Below are 16,405 nucleotides of genomic sequence, written 5' to 3'. Positions count from 1 at the left end.
TGGACTGCAGCCCACCAGGCTCCTCTATCCACGGGATTTTCCAGGCAAGAGTACTGGAGTGGGTAGCCATTTCCTTCTCCAGGAGATCCTCTAGTCCCAGGGATCGAACCCAGGTCTCCTGCACTGCAGGCAGATTCTTTACCCACGGAGCTTCCAGGGAAGCCCAAGGGCCCTGCAGTACCCAAATCCGCGGTTACGCTGCTGCTAAGTCACTTCAGTCATGGCCGACTCTTTGTGACCTTATAGACTGTAGACCCCCACCCAGGGATCAAACCCAGGTCTCCCGCATTGCAGGCAGATTCTTCACCATCTGAGCCACCAAAGAAGCCCAAGAACATTGGAGAAGGTAGCCTATCCCTTCTCCAGGGGATCTTCCTGACCCAGGAACCAAATCCAGGTCTCCTGCATTGTAGGCGGAGTCTTTACCAGCTATGCTACCTGGGAAGCCCTCAGACTTGCTAGACCCTTATATAAAATGGCGTAGCCTCTTGATGAGGGTGAAGGAGGAGAGTGAAAGAGCCAGCTTAAGACTAAATCCAAAAAAAAACCAAACACTAAGATCATGGCATCTGGCCCCATTACTGCGTGGCAAATAGAAGGGGAAAAGATGGAAGATTTCCTCTTCTTAGGCTCCAAAATCACTGCAGGTGGTGACTGCAGCCATGAAATCAGAAGACAATTGTTTCTTGGCAGGAAAGTGATGGCAAACACAGACAGTGTGTTGAAAAACAGAGACATTACTCTGCCGACAAAGGTCCGTATAGTCAAGGCTGTGGCCTTCCTGGTGGTCACGTACAGTTGTAAGAGCTGGGCTGTAGAGCAGGCAGAATGCCAAAGAGGTGATGCCTTCAAACTGGAGAAGACTCCTGAAAGTCCCTTGGATAGCAAGGAGATCAAACCAATCTTAAGGAAAACAACCCTGAATATTTGCTGGAAGGACTGATGCTGAAGCTCCGGCATTGTGGTCATCTGATGTGAACAGACAACTCATTGGAAAAGTCCCTGATGCTGGGAAAGATTGAGGGCAGAAGGAGAAGAGGGCGTCAGAGGATGAGATGGCTGGACGGCATCACCGACACAGTGAACATGAACTTGGGCAGACTCCGGGAGATGACGAGGGACAGGGAGGCCTGGCATGCAGCAGGGGGCCGTAAAGAGTAGGACGTGACTGGGTGATTGAACAGCAGCAGCCTCCTGCTCTGCCCTTTGTATTCGCAGGTAACGCATCTGCGAATCTTGCATCTGGGATTCAATCAACTGTGATGTGATTGGTTGGTTGCATCCAGAGATGCAGAACCTACAGATACAGAGCCCTAATTGTGCTCAACAGGAAGGGAAGGGGAATCTTCCAGTGACGGATCTCCTTGGGACTCCTTTCCCAATCACGACAGGCTCTCTGAAGTCAAGAGGAGGCAGCAACCAAGATCCGGGAGAGAAAAAGCAGGACTCCCGAGGGAGATATGAAGGACAGGAGCAGTGACTACAAGGAGCTGGGTGCTCTGGAGAAGGGAGTGGGTTCAGGAAACTGGGACTCACAAAGTGGGGGGTGGGCAGAGGCAGGAAGCGTTTCTAGGCGGCCTCCAGCCTCCAAGGGGGTAGAAAGTGGTGCTTAGGACTGCGACTGCCTTGCAAGCTCCTTGAAGGCACCTCTGAATGTCACATCAAATACGTCCCAGAAGAGACCCAGAGAAGCTCCTGAATGAAGCTGAGCTGGTGGAGGGGAAGGCAGTTGTCCCCTGACCCCCACCCCCACCCCCCACCCCCCAACCACACTAAGGTCCTTCTGTTCCTCTTCCTTCACACTCTGCATCACTCCCCACTGGCCCTTTCAGTCGCCGCCAAATGACCCAGAAGGGCATGGGAAGGGTTCTGGGCCCTAACTGATCCAAGCAAGCCAACAGCCCCACTGCCTTCCTGCTCACCAAGCCAGCTGAGGCCGCCCTGGGTGACTCAGATAAAGAGACACGTAGAGAAGGCCTGCTTTCATATGGTAAGGAAGTAAGAATGGTCAGCGACTTGGGACGTCCCTGGCTCCCCAATAGCAAATTCCTTCTGTGTTGCATCACTGGGCTGCTTCATTCCTGGGACCTCCGTCACCCACAGGTTCCCCACTGACCCAGGGTCACCGTCTCTCTGGGCGTCTGCCCGGCTCAGTAAACGGGTTGTGTCCAGAGCCAGGATGCAGATTCGAGCAGGAAAATCTACTTCAAGAACCTTGGAGGGGTGGGGGGAGGCTACAGAAAGAACAGACCTAGAAGAACATGAAAGCCCATGAAGAGAGCATGACAGAGATAGGATGCCTCAGCAGAAAGGGTTGGTGCCCAGCGATGGAGATGGGTGGAGAGGGGATGGGGACATTGTCACCTCTTCCCGTCCTGGGCTCTGTGACCTGTCCCCCTCTGACCCACCCCAACCGTACTGCCCTCTGCTTATCCCTCACAACCCAGCATCAGTCCCTCTTCCTCCAGGAAGCCCTCCCTCCACATTCAGAGCTACACCCTGATAGCCCGAGTCTTACCGCTTTGTATACAGATGGTTTGACAGATGGTTCTAATTTAATCATTGCATATATATTAATCTGTCCCAGGACGTGGGTCTGTGCCTTTGGGGAAGGAAGAATCCTGTGTTTCTCTGAATCAAATCACGGAGTGTTGATTGTCAATAACTGGCAATTTCGGGGAAGACTCACATAGCAGGCAGGGTAAAATGAAACAGAACGTGTCCAGAGAAAGTGCTAAAGGGAGGCTCAGGAATGCAGGGAATGAGGAATGAGTTCTGGTAAAAAGGAAAGAAGTGAATCAGAGTTAGACCTCAGTGTGCATGGAGAGAGAAGTGGGAGGAGGTTGGGATCAGGCTAGGGTGGCCCTTGGTGGGGTCGGGGGCTCCCAGGATTGCGCTACCTCATTCTGACAGCCATGGGTGAGCTCTGCAGGGACACCTACCCCAGAAATCACTCATGCCATCTGCCCCAGGCTTCCTCCTGTGACCACACTGGGTCCTATTTGCTCCCTCTGCTTCTTTCTCCCAAGAGAATAGGCTCTTTCTTGCCTTGGGGGCCGGGGAGGGTCTCTGGGGCTCATTGAACACATTGTAAGAGGCCCTTCCAAGAGAATACTGCCCCCCAGTGACCTTCCCCCAGACAAATGAGGATAAATGAGACATGGTGATGGCCACAGCAAAGTGAAGGATAAGCACAGAAATGACTGTAAGGCAAGGGAATTCATGTAAAAGGGGTTCAATTGTTACGGAGTGTTAGAGAGGAATCAAAAAGACACAGGGGATGAGGGTGGCAGAGAAGGGGCCAAAGAACCAAGACTAGAAGAGTAGGTCAAACTCCGCCTGGCTTTTACCAGCTGATAAAACAAGCCCCCCTACTCCCTGGTATGTTGGAGGGTTCAAGACATGGGTCATGTATCCGTGGGGTGCACATGTGACCCTGCAGCCCAGAGAGGAAAATCTTCCCAGGATCTAAAGCCTGAAAGGGGCTTCCCTGACGGTCTAGTGGTTTAGAATCTGTCTGCCAATGCAGGGGACACAGGTTCTATCCCTGGTCTGAGAACTAAGATCTCAGATGTTATAGAGCAACTAAGCCCTTGGCTCCCAATGACTGAAGCCCGCGCTCTGGAGCCCGTGAGCCACAACAAGAGAAGCCACCACAATGAGAAGCCCACGCACCCCAACCGGAGAGTAGCCCCCACTTTGTCACAAGTAGAGCAAAAGAAGCCCGCACAGTAGCGAAGACCCAGCACAGCCAAAGATAAGCAAACAGTTTAAAAAAATAACAAAAAATCAGCCAGAGGAGAGCATGTCAGGACTCAAGTGAAACCGGGAGCTGGCCTGAAATGGACAGAGGGGCTGGCAGCCTTTCTCTTGGGTAACCAGCCAGTCCACTTCCTAAGGCCTTCCATCCACTCTGCTTATCACTGAGAGAAGTCAAAATATGTAACCCAGGCACTTGCCTAAGGTAAGAATTAACAGCTCAAGTTGTCTGGGTTTCTGTCGTGCTTCTGCCCCAACTGGGAGCGGCTGCCAGTCAATGAGAGACTGGAACACGACAGACACTTACAGTATTTCATTTCATCTTCACAACAACCCTGAAGGGTGGGAATCGGTGTCTGTCTAACGAAAAACTTCCGTCTACCTACCTACCTGCACATAAAAACCCCGAGGCCCGCAAAGTTCAGTTTTGCCCAAAGACGCATAACTAGCTAAGTGTCAGAGCCCTGGCCAGGCCAGGCCAATGGACACTACTGTTCTCTCACTTATGGGAGGTCGCTGTGTGGCCTCACACGTATCACCCTGCAAATTCAAAGGAACAGACCAGATGGTTCTTAGAGCCCTCCTGCTCTGAGACTCTGTGATATAAGTGGAGAAGAGAAGCTTCCCATGGCGGAGGCATGCAGGTTTTTCTGTTTCGGGAATGTAAGATAGATGGCAAGAGGTAGGGGCCGGAGAAGGCAGAAAGGAGAAGGGCTCCATGGAATCGGACTGGGGGTGGGGGCGGCAAATCAGGCTTGGCGCCACTGTGCGGAGGGACCCTGGACCGGCCGAGGCTGTCTCAGGGCTGTGATCTTCAACGAGAAGAGGCTGACACAGAGCCCTGGCCTCTGCTCACTCTTACGAAGCGGGGAGAGTGGGGCTGGCGAGAGCCCAGCCCAAACATAGGCTATTTTGGGCCTTGTGATGTTTGGAGAGCAACCAGGCCAGAAATAGCGCTGTGAATTAGCAAGACCCCAGCCTCTTGCCACCCCCGGCTCTCCCAGTGAAATCACCAAGAATCGGGAGGCCGGCTCCAACATTCCAGGCAGCCTGTGTAACTGACAGGAGGCCCCTCCTCTCCACGCAGGAAGGCCTGGAGCAGAGCCTTTGACTGTAAAAGGGATTCTGCACATGAGGGAGAGGGAGAGGGAAAGAGGGACTGAGTCACAGACAGCAGAGTGGGAGAACGGGGAGAGATCTCGGGGGGCTGAGACTAGAGGAGATCACCACGGGGGCGGGGGGTAGGTAATGAGGGTCCCCAGGATGGAGGTCTCAGGATGGAGGAGTGAGCAGAAGAGATAAGAGCAGGGGAGTCTCGGAAGCAGAGAAAGGGAAAGTGAAAAAGTGGCGGGTGGCTGGGACTCAGAGAGCAAACGGGGACAGAGGAAGAGCAGAGGGCAAAGAGGGCAGCCAGAGGGCAGGAGATGAAGAGCTGGAGGGGAGACCCAAGGCAACAAGGGAACCAGGGCTGCAGGGGTGGGAGGGGGCGGGGGCGGGCCTGGGGACAGTCACGGAAACATTGCGTCTGGTCTTGTCACGAACCACCTGCTGAAGAGCAGTTGGAAACAGCTTTCCTAGTTAGCTACAACTGGAACTTCCCAGAGAAATCCACAGCAGTGTAACTCATCCTCTTATCTCTGATTCTCCCGGAATCAGAGATCAGTTATTTCAACAGCAGGGACTTTTGACCCCTTACAAAAGAGCCAAGGCTTAAAAGAAGTGATGGGGTCACAGCTGTTAGTTTGGGGGATCAGGGAAAGGATAGAAAGTGACATCCCCTTGAGTCAGGCTAGGTTCTGAGGAGGATATTCCTGGGAGGTCTACTTTAGGGCCTGCTTCCCTGGTGGCTCAGTGGTAAAGAATTCGCCTGCGATACAAGCGTGTCAGGGGATGCGAGTTTGATCCCTGGGTCAGGAAGATCCCCTGGAGGAGGGCATGGCAACCCACTCCAGTATTCTTGCCTGGAGAATCCCATGGACAGAGGAGCCTGGTGGGCTCCGGTCCATGGGGTCACAAAGAGTCAGACGCAACTGAGCACTCATGCATGTACTGCTTTGGGACAGCGGGCCATTGAGCTGCCCTGCGGTGGGGAAGGTCTCCCCAGGGCAGGCCGGGGGGAGGCGAGGCCATTTCACAGAGAGAAGCGGCAGGGGCCACAGTCAAGTCTGAGTTCAGATCATATGGTGGCCCCAGCTGCTCAGAAAGACAAAAGGACACCATCAGAAAACCCAGCATGGGACCCAGTTCCACTAGACTTTGCCTCCGCTTCTAATCCACACCCAAACACTTAGAAGGTTTCCCCGGTTTGGGAAACGACCCCTTAGTAAGTCAGCCCTTTCTGTTTCCAAAGTAAAAATGGGCCCCTTCTCTCCCCAGCAGGACACAGAGCTGCTCCCAGCTGCTGCCCAGGAACAGAATGGAATTTTCTGGAATGACCTCAGAATCATTCAGGTCCAGGGATGGGGACAGAAGTGGTCACGTCCTTGGCAGGGCCCAGGTGGTCCCAGAAAACAGCAGGGCCTTTGTGGCCGAGACCTGGCAAGGAGACAGCAGTAGCCCACGAAGGGAGGGATGAGGCTCAGCTGAACGGCTGAAGAGGCCGGGCAGCGGGGCACCTGGAGGGCAGGTCCCGCTGCCTCTGGACCTGCTGCTCTTCCAACTTGGGGCTTGGCACTCCCAACCCAGACTCCCAGGACCCTGTCCCCCTGTGGCCCCCAAGGGTGTAGGGCAAGTCACTGGGGCCTTTCTGGGAGTCGGAGATGGCTTGGGGACTGGACTTCTGCTTTCTCCATCCAAGAGACAGCAGACATAACTTCTCTTCCTCCTCGCGGCTAACCACTTTCTCAGGGACTCTGAACCAGACTAAGAAAGAAAGACATAAACAAGAAGCAGTGACAGATGAACAGTCTGGTCCTGGGAACGGGTCGGTGACCCTAACTTTCCAGCTGAGGTTTCCCCTTCTCTCCCGGTTACCCACACCCCCACCTGGATCCCAGGAGCAACGGAGAAAACAAAGGCGGAGGCAGAGTGAAAACGGGAAAGCCCTCCAGCTGTGGTTGCCCTTGGTATCTGTTTACTGAAAAAATCCAAAACAAACATCCGGACACATCCACCCACTTCAGCTTCCTATGATGCTGCTGTCCGCTATCTCCATGGATACCCCCAGTTGAATCCCACCACCCACACAAAGCATGACAGTGTGTGGACCCTCAAGTCAAGGGCACCCAGCCCCCAGGACCCCTCCAGCCCCACCCTGTCCATGACATCCAGCTACACCGTCCAGGGTGCCTGACCCCACCAGCAGCCCAGTCTTACTCACTAGCCTCTAGCCAATATCCATCATCTGTAGAATTCTTGGGTTACTTTTTACCCCAAATTCCAGTGCCTTAGCAGCACACTCCACAAACCCGGCCATGAATTAACGCTCTTAATCTCATCCCTACTCTTGCCGCTGGAGCCCTCCCAATGTCTGCATCTGGAGGAAAAGGTGAAGAGGTATTCCTCCGCAGCCGCAGCAGGCAGTTCAGAGAAGTGAAGCCTACACACTGAGGGCTTTATCCCCTGCCGAGGCTTTACCCTTCTGCCCCGGGAAGCCACCACCCCACCCAGCACACCTCAAAACCCAGCCAGACAGAGCTGTTGACACAAAGAGAGCCCCGGGGGCACCAGGAGAGTCTGGACACGTGGGGGAGTCAGCCGTGCATCACCCGACGGCGGGCGGGCGGGCACTTGGCAGAAAAGAAAGACGGGAGAGAATCCTCACGTCCTAGACAGTCAAAACCCAGACAATCAATAAGGCATGCTCCGTGCCCTCTGGCTTCTGGGATGCAGCCACAAGGAGGGTGGGGTGTTCTCCCCAGTTTAACCAGCGCACCCGGCTGATGGACAAGGAATTTGTAGGATCTTTAGCTTCTTTGATAACTATGCGCTGGTCTGATTCTCCCAAGGACAAAGAGGAAGTGTAAACTCTCCCCACGCTGAGCTCTGACGAAGGTAAACACTGGGTGCCAGGGGTCAAACTGGCTTAACATCCTGAGGGCAGCAAGATCAAGGGCGGCCCTGGGGCCCAGGGCAACCAGGGTTGGCTCAATTGTTCCAGAGCCCTCTCTCTCTCTCTCACGTACACACACGGATGCCTCAGCAAGTCCCACAGAGGGAGGCGCTGAGGGGGCCCCCCGGGGGGCTCCCCGCGGTTCAGACAGACTTCCCCAGCCAAAAAGTGGGCGGGGCCGAACCATGAGTTAATCAACTTCCGGCCCACATCTGCTATAAAGGGAGGCAGCAGCCTGCACTGGAGCAGAGCTGCGACTGGGTGAAGGGCCAAGAGCACCGTCCAGAGAGCCACACCCCCTCTCCAGCCGAGGCAGGGCTACCAGCGTCAACACTCGCAGCGGCAGCAGGAACAAACCGCCCATCCCAAGGCACTTTGAGAAGTTCAGGTAAGAGCAAAGACAACCCTCTCCAGCTCCGTACCTCTGGCTAAGGCAGAGAGCTCCCATCTGCAGAGTCCCTTCTGTCCGTGGTCCCCAGTGTTCCTCTTTCTTCCCCCGACCCGAAGACCTGCAGCCCTGAGTTGACCCCCGTTACAGCGGTGATCACACGGGAGCGGGGAAGATGGTCAGGATGCCCCAACAATCCTACCACCCAGAAGCAAGGGCCTCGCCTCTCTAGGACCCTCTCCATGGAAGACATTCCTACCTTCCCAGCTCAGGAAAGGGGTTTTTCACGCCTGCTAACTTGAATAAAACAACGATTGTTGAAGGCATTAGAAAAGAATTAGGAAGCACCGTGTAAATCACAGATGTTATTGTAATTTAGCGTTTCAGCCTCCTGGAAGGGAAGGGAGATGCCACCGGGCTCAAGATTCCCCAGGGCTGAGACAGAAGGGGAAAAAGCTCAGGATCTAAACCCACCGCGGTTTCTATCTTGCCCGCTTGCTCACGTATCACATGCCAGCAGCAAACACAGGAGCCTGGCCGTGGCTGGGCTGCCATCACCCCTCCTCCCTCTCTGTCCTTTCAGAACTATCCACTTCATCCAGTCTTTTCCCACTGATTCCGGGATGCAGACGTCTCTGGTCTCTGCCTGCCTCGCCCTGGGCCTGGCCCTCACCTTTGGTGAAGGGTCTGCCTCCTACCAGCGCCAGTCTCCGGCGGCCAGCCTGGCCACAGACTTTGGAGTGAGGGTGTTTCAGCAGGTGGTACAGGCCTCCAAGGACCGCAACGTGGTTTTCTCACCCTATGGGGTGGCCTCAGTCCTGGCCATGCTGCAGCTGACCACAGGAGGAGAAACCCGACGGCAGATCCGAGAGGCGATGCAATTCAAGATTGAAGGTGAGAGACGACGGGGCGGAGGGGGAGGCGGGCACTCAGGGAGTCTTCCCAGGACAGGGGTGTAACTGACCAGAAGCAGAGGGAGGGCTGACCCCGGCTTAGTGGGCCAACTCCTGTCCCGCCAGCCACAGGGATGGACCGCTGCATCTTCTTCCCACCACATCCTGTGTCCTTTGGCTCTTGGCTGGTCACAAGGCGTATGAGCCAGCGGATCCGGTGTAAGATGGCCCTGCCTCACCACTCCTGCACTTTGTGATCTTAACCCCTCGGAACCTCAGTTTTCTCACCTGCAGACTGGGGACAATCAGAGTATCTACCCCATGGGGCTGTTGTAAGGATTAACTCCAAAATGATGCATGTCCAAGGCCTACCTAGCATAACTATTATTGTTATTAAAAGAAGACGGTTAGGGTTTATAACTTAAAAAACAGATAAAAATATGCTAAGCCAAAGCAAGGATTAGGACCTGTGATTTTTGAGGAAAAGAGGGAGATGCAGGAGAGATTAAGATTTGGAGTGAAATCTCCCTTCAGAGACCCTTGGGGGAGCAGAAGAGTCCTGTCCATGTGGACAGGTTTGGGGGAAGTTGGCCCTGCTGGGAGCCCTGGGTTCAAGGCGAGCTTAATGTGTCTTTTCCTCCCTGTTTTGGCCCAGAGAAGGGCATGGCTCCTGCCCTCCACCGACTGTACAAGGAGCTCATGGGGCCATGGAACAAGGATGAGATCAGCACGGCCGATGCCATCTTTGTGCAGCGGGACCTAGAATTGGTCCATGGTTTCATGCCCAACTTCTTCAGGCTGTTCCGTACCACAGTCAAGCAGGTTGACTTCTCTGAAGTGGAGAGAGCCAGGTTCATCATCAATGACTGGGTGAAAAGACACACAAAAGGTAAGCAGGTAGAGAAAAGAGGCAAGTCCCAAGGGTCTGCAGAGATTGGGATTCAAGTCTCAAGGGTCCTGACCCTTCCCTTCCAGCACCTTCTGCTCTGTAGACAGACGGTAAAGTGCTTTAAGAATCAAAGCATCTTGTTTTTTCCATAAATAGACTTGCCCTCTGAACTACCTCTAAAGGCATCCCTAAAAAGTACTATGAGATGTTATAAGCACAGTAATAACCCATGGCAGGGGGAAAACACAGTCCTTCAAGATTACAGCTTAGGGAGCAAAGAAAGGGGAAACTTACATTTCCAGGTCTGATCCTAGACAGGATCTCAGGACCAAGACAGTGTGGTGAGCCGGGGAAGGCTTTCTGAGACACTTAGGAAGATGGAACGGATTGAAAGCAGCTAGACTGGGTTCACTAAACCTTACCCAGTCCATCTTCTGATGGGATCCCTTCTGACACACATCCATTTGATGACTGGGAGCTCAAGGGAACCATCTAAAAGGATTAAAACAATATCCAGCCTCCTGATCACCTTGATTTCCCATAGGCATGATCAGCGACTTACTTGGTGAAGGGGCTGTGGACCAGCTGACACGCCTGGTCCTGGTGAACGCCCTCTACTTCAACGGCCAGTGGAAGATGCCCTTCCCAGAGTCGAACACCCACCACCGCCTCTTCCACAAGTCCGACGGCAGCACCGTCTCTGTGCCCATGATGGCTCAGACCAACAAGTTCAACTACAGTAAGTGCAAGACTCTCCCTTCCTCAAGTCCCATAGTGACTGATCCTCATCCCTGGGGTGGTCCCCTCCAAGGGAGGAGAAACCCTAGAACACACCCCAGCTGCGACAAAGACTTCCCAAGTAGGAGACACGGGGATTATCGGAGCAGCAGAAAGTAGCTCATATCTTGTGCAAGATGAAGCTGAAATCCAGAAATTACCTGAGGATCCCACTTGACCACCTGATACCATCTCTCATCTTCATGTGGTTCTGGTGTGATAACCTGGGCTTCTCAAATCCTCCTGGGGAAGAGCTATGTGAAGGCTGAGATTCAGGAGGTTGGGATCGGAATAAATCAATAGCTGGAGATTGGGGAGAAGGGTGTGAAGGTAAAGATGGCCAACCAGAGACAGAGAACCCCCAGAAGACACTGTGAATTGGCAGAAGAGAAGGCAAATGGAAATAAAAAATGAACAGGGGAGTGGTGGTGCTGGTGGGTGGGTGGGGAGCCTCAAAAGCCAGGATGGAGAGTTGGTTTCCAGAGAGGATGGAGGGGCCTGGAGGACTAATGGGAAAGCCAACACCGGGTTAGAATCAACAGGAGCTGGAGTTATTGCCAATGCTCTATCTTGGTGTCTTTCCCAGCTGAGTTTACCACCCCCGACGGCCATTACTACGACATCCTGGAATTGCCCTACCACGGGAACACTCTCAGCATGTTCATTGCTGCCCCCTATGAAAAAGAGGTGCCGCTCTCTGCCCTCACCAGCATTCTGGATGCTGAGCTCATCAGCCAGTGGAAAGGGAATATGACCAGACTGACCCGCCTCCTGGTTCTGCCCAAGTAAGCCACCCCTTGCTCTAGTCCCCTCTGCCTCCTCCCTCCCCTCTCCTCTGGCTCCCTGCTGTTGCCACACACAATACCCCCCCACTCCCCCACCCCCCGCCACGTGGAGTTTCCCAAACCTGACGTTTGCAGGGCAGGGAGCTGCTGCGTGGGTGCGGATGGGACACACTCTGGCCTGGGTTTGATTAAGATTCTGCTCATCTTCCCTCTGGTGATGGAGGGCAGTGGGGGTGGGGGTGGGGGGGAGTTTTTCGAGACCATGCCACGTCCACCACCCCCTGAATACCCAGCAAATGCTAGCCAGAGGAACAGCTGGAGAGATGATGGGAGGTGGGAGGGCCAGGGAATACATTGGTCGTCACCCTTTTATGAATACCCCTCACTCCCACCTCCATCTCTTCAAGTCAACATTCACACAATGGAGACAAAAGGAATCCCTTGTGCAGATGAAGCAAGCCTGAACTCTGGCTTCTAGCTGGCTTGCCATGAAGCAGATTTTAAAAATTCTTCTGCAGAAGTGAAGAGGGTGCTGGAGGCTGAGGCTGGGTCCATTCCAGAATCGTGGGGAAGCCTCCCACTATGCCGACCCCACATTTCCAGATGCCATAATGCCAGGCTTAGGGAAAGAGGACAATTTAGTTGGTTAGCACGCCCTCTCTCTCTCTCTCTCTCTCTCTCTCAAAGAACGGAGGTAATTAGTCGTGCCCTGGTGGGAGGCAGAGCGAGCTCCCCAAAGCCTCGCTGCTGGAGTCCTCTTTGGACTCAACTCTCAGAAACACAAGCTACAGACCAGATTTCTGTTCAGCTAGCCTTTGCAGGGGAATTTGCCCTTCCCCACTCCCACCCCAGTGAGACTGAACACAATTGTGCTGCAACCACTGCCTCATTTGAGGAAAGTAATTAGTCAGAGGTTTGAGGGGGTGGGGAGCTTGCAGAAGAAATGTTCGTTAGTATCAGAATCTTCCCAGCAAGGAGAGAGACCTTGCCAACAGATTTGAAAGAAAAACAAGCCTCCCACTTCTGTGTTCACATCAGTCCCCCTCCTGTCGTGTGTGTGTAGCGGGGCAGGGGTACCTGGTAAGGCTAGACGTGGCCTGAGCTGGAGCTGTGTCCTGCTGCTGTCTGTAGGTTCTCCCTGGAGACTGAAATTGACCTCAGAAGGCCGCTGGAGAACTTGGGAATGACCGACATGTTTAGGCCAAGCCAGGCGGACTTCTCCAGTCTTTCAGGTTAGAGGTTTCCCTTTCCTTTTCTTCCCCTGGTGGACAGTGGGGTCTCCCGGAGGACAGAGGTGCTTCCCCTCCCCACCCCGAGGACCAAGGCTAATGCGCTCTGGGGTCCGCCTCCATTTCAGATCAAGAGTCTCTGTACGTGTCGCAGGCGCTGCAGAAAGTGAAGATCGAGGTGAATGAGAGCGGCACGCTGGCGTCCTCCTCCACAGGTGAGTTGGGCTCAGGTGAGGCCCGGTGAGTCTCAGCCCCAGGCTTCCACGAGGGGCCATGATCTAGTAGTACCCACACCCAGGGTTCACCAGGAAGACCCCACTGCCCTGGTCTATCTACCAGGCCTCCCCGGGTAGAACAGGGCTTCCTGTGTGGAGTGCATTACCTGATCCCACTGGAAAATGGGCCTGCTTTCCTCAGAATCCCTTTCCCTCCCCACTGGCTCTGAAGTCTCCCTGAATGGGAGGTTCTGGCTTGCTCTCAGAGTGGTCAGTTGACTTAAAGGCGCTTGCTTCCGACGTGCCTTGAAAGAGTTTAGACAAACCTGACTTCGAGTGAGTGGGCTTCCCTTTGGTTCAGATGGTTAAGAATCCGCCTGCAATGCAGGAGACCTGGATTCAATCCCTGGGTTGGGAAGATCCCCTGGAGAAGGGAAAGGCTACCCACTCCAGTATTCTGGGTTGGTGAATTCCATGGACTGTATAGTCCACGGGGTGGCAAAGAGTTGGACAAGACTGAGCGACTTTCACTTTCATTACTCGATCGAGTAGCTGCTAGATCTCTACCCAACTGCCTTAGAGGACACCTTGACACTTTTAGGGTTCACATTACAGGCTCAGTAGTCATGGCACATGAGCTCAGTTGCTCTGCGGCTTGTGGAATGCTCCCGGACCAGGGATCAAACCCATGTCCCCTGCATTGGCAGGCAGAGTCTTATGCACTATGCCACCAGGGAAGTCCCTGCTATGATTATTTGGCTTCCTAGGTGGCGCAATGGTAAAGAATCTGCCTGCCAATGCAGGAGACGCAAGTTCGATCCCTGGATTGGGAAGATCCCCTGGAGTAGAAAATGGCAATCCACTCCAGTATTCTTGCCTGGAAAATCCCATCAAAACAGAAGCCCGGTGGGCTACAGCCCATGGGGTCACAAAGAGTCAGATATGACTGAGCACACACGCGCCAGGAAACAACAAAGCCTCCCAAACCACCCACTCCCCAGCACTGGTGTCACTGAATCACTTGTGACCGATCCAGGCGCCAGCGCCCACGTCCCTCTGTTCTAAGATGCTGTCCTGTCTCTTCCAGCCCTTATAGTCTCAGCCCGAATGGCCCCCGAGGAGATCATCATGGACAGACCCTTCCTCTTCGTGGTGCGGCACAACCCCACAGGTAAGCCGGGGACCCGAGAGACCCCGCCACTCTCAGCCCCCCTCCCCATTCTCCTGGACTCAGGTACCATCCAGGCAGGTGTAGACACCCCCACTTGCCCCAAGAGGACTCCAGGCAATGAATCACAGCTGTGTTCCCCTTCCACTTCTTGGAGGGCAGTGCTCTCTCTCCAGACAGGGTGCTTGTCTGTCCCTCAGTCCCAGCTTAGTCACTAGAGCAGCTGGGCCTCTGAACACTCACTCATGTCCACATTATCTCAGTTCGTCCATAAACACCCAGCTGGGTGAGCTGTCCCCCGCCTCCCCCCACTTCTCATCTCCTGTGATGCTTCCATCCTCAGGAACCGTCCTGTTCATGGGCCAAGTGATGGAACCCTGACCGTGGGGAAGGCAGCCCTCATCTGGGACAGAACTGGAGATGTCCAAGAGGAAGAAAGTCCAGAGCAAAGAATTTTTATTATTTCATTTTTCTGGAAAAAGAGAAGATGTTTATTTATTTTTTTCTAGGGTAAATTCTTTCGAATCTGCCTCTTAGGCCTAACTTTGGGCTCTCTCAGGTGGGGCAAAGAGGACCTTTGAGTTAAACCCTCCAATGGAGACCCTGGGAGAGACTGGGAGGCGTAACACCCAGCCGGCCTCCCAACTGGACTGCAGGACTCCCAGGACCGCTGGCCCAGCTGCTTCTGCCCATCGCTCTGCCTGTTCGGGTCTTGGGTCTCGGATCCCACCAAGGCCCTGGTAGGATGGCACCACAAGGCTTACATGAAGGAGCGTTTGTGTGCTCGCTAGAATTGTGTGTTCCGGTCACGTTGCCGTCACTCTTGCACTGTCTGCCACTGCTGAGAAGGCGGGCAGCAGGCCTGAGAAGGCCAAGGCGAGAAACACCCTTTCATGCCAAGGTCCATCCTCCCCCAGCTCCGAGGTTCGAGACCCACGCAGGCCTGGCTGCTCCCTCCCCAGGAAACCGTGTGCATATATTATTTTGGAGTGTAGGTGACTTGTTTACTCAGAGAAGCAGGTTTCTGCTTCACACACACTTTATGTTGCAGAAACAGAAGGAGAGAGACGAGGTGTGTGCCTGGCTCTTGGCTCCCGTCTCCTGGTGGGGAGGGTGAGATGCCAGGGGTGTGCCTGAATATTTATCACATCCTTGTCCTTGTGCGCTTGGGAGAGAGAAAGGTCTACCGAGAAGGCACGTTGTTTAACGTGTTCACCGTGTTCCCTCCGGGGGTCTGTGTCACTGCATCTCAGGGGAGGCCTCTTTACTGTCCCTCCCCTCGCCCAGGTGGCAAGCCTCGGGCGCTCACACCGCCACCTGGTGGTGGCCCAACGCCCCCGCGCCTCTCCTTTCCCCGATTTTCCACCCGATGGAGCCGCGTCCCTGGCGGGACCATCCAACTTCGGCTCACTTTCAGAGACCGAAAGGATGTGGCGGGTGAAGGGAGACGGAGTGGTTTCAAATTTTTCCAATATATTTAGGCGCAGGAGTGCAAGGGGCTCCACGACCTAGCAGGACAGAACTTTCCCCAATTACAGGGTGACTCACAGCCGCGCTGGTGACTCACTCCAATGTGTCATTTCCGGCTGCTGTGTGTGAGCGGTGGACACGTGAGAGAGAGAGAAAGAGACAGCCTGCTCGGGCTCAATTACCTCCGGCAGATAATCTTTCTGAAAGCCAGCTAGCTGAGGGGATACAGAGGGAGGACCGACTGATTGAAGAATTGCACATAGATGTCGAATGAATGTAACCTAATACAACCTTAATCATCCCGCTGTGCCCTTCAGTGAAGAATCTTCCTTCTTTGTGTGTATGTTGGTTTTTTTTTTCTTTTTTCATGATGCACTGGACAGTGACAGCCACACTCAGTACCCCCACTTGTGGGGTCCATGGCTCTTGAAATTGCTTTTTCACTTTTGATATAGAAGCAAGTAAAAAAAAATGTTTTTTTAAAAAAATAATAAGTAAATAAAAAGAATATTCCAAAATAGTCCTTGGCCTTGACTTTCCTTGTTTCCCACAGCACAAAATCCAGACCCCATCAGTTCACAGACCTGATGAAACACACACCGGCAACGAGTAAGGCACACTGACTGTCCTGGGCGAATCCGCAGGGCTGGCCGCCGGGGCCCGCAAGAAGAACCCGGGGACACTGTGTAGGATGAAATTCCCCCTTTAGGCATCATCCTCGAAAAGAAAAGAGGGACTTCCTTGGTGGTCCAGTGGTTAAGACTCTGTGCTTCCACTGCAG

At 53.9% G+C, this 16,405-nt stretch overlaps 1 protein-coding gene across 1 annotated transcript; it reads left to right on the top strand.

Moving 5' to 3' along the window:
* Positions 1–8,040: 8,040 nt before the first annotated feature.
* SERPINE1 (serpin family E member 1) lies at positions 8,041–16,144 on the top strand. Its single transcript, XM_061153506.1, has 9 exons — positions 8,041–8,198; positions 8,782–9,092; positions 9,747–9,980; positions 10,525–10,719; positions 11,344–11,542; positions 12,674–12,774; positions 12,900–12,986; positions 14,074–14,157; positions 14,498–16,144. Exons 2-9 carry the CDS (start codon positions 8,822–8,824, stop codon positions 14,533–14,535), a joined length of 1,209 nt encoding a protein of 402 aa, XP_061009489.1. The 5' UTR covers positions 8,041–8,198; positions 8,782–8,821; the 3' UTR covers positions 14,536–16,144.
* Positions 16,145–16,405: the final 261 nt, after the last annotated feature.

This window comes from Dama dama, chromosome 10, assembly GCF_033118175.1.
Source record: "Dama dama isolate Ldn47 chromosome 10, ASM3311817v1, whole genome shotgun sequence".
In the NCBI taxonomy this organism is placed as follows: Eukaryota; Metazoa; Chordata; class Mammalia; order Artiodactyla; family Cervidae; genus Dama; species Dama dama.
The sequence above is the reverse complement of the archived record's forward strand: the minus strand, read 5'-3'. Positions and strand labels throughout refer to the sequence as shown.

Coding starts and splice junctions, on each gene's coding strand:
- SERPINE1 (XM_061153506.1), top strand. CDS start 8,822: ATGCAGACGTCTCTGGTCTCTGCCTGCCTCGCCCTGGGCCTGGCCCTC. Junction 10,720..11,343: donor GACCAACAAGTTCAACTACA/GTAAGTGCAAGA, acceptor TGTCTTTCCCAG/CTGAGTTTACCACCCCCGAC. Junction 14,158..14,497: donor GGTGCGGCACAACCCCACAG/GTAAGCCGGGGA, acceptor TTCCATCCTCAG/GAACCGTCCTGTTCATGGGC.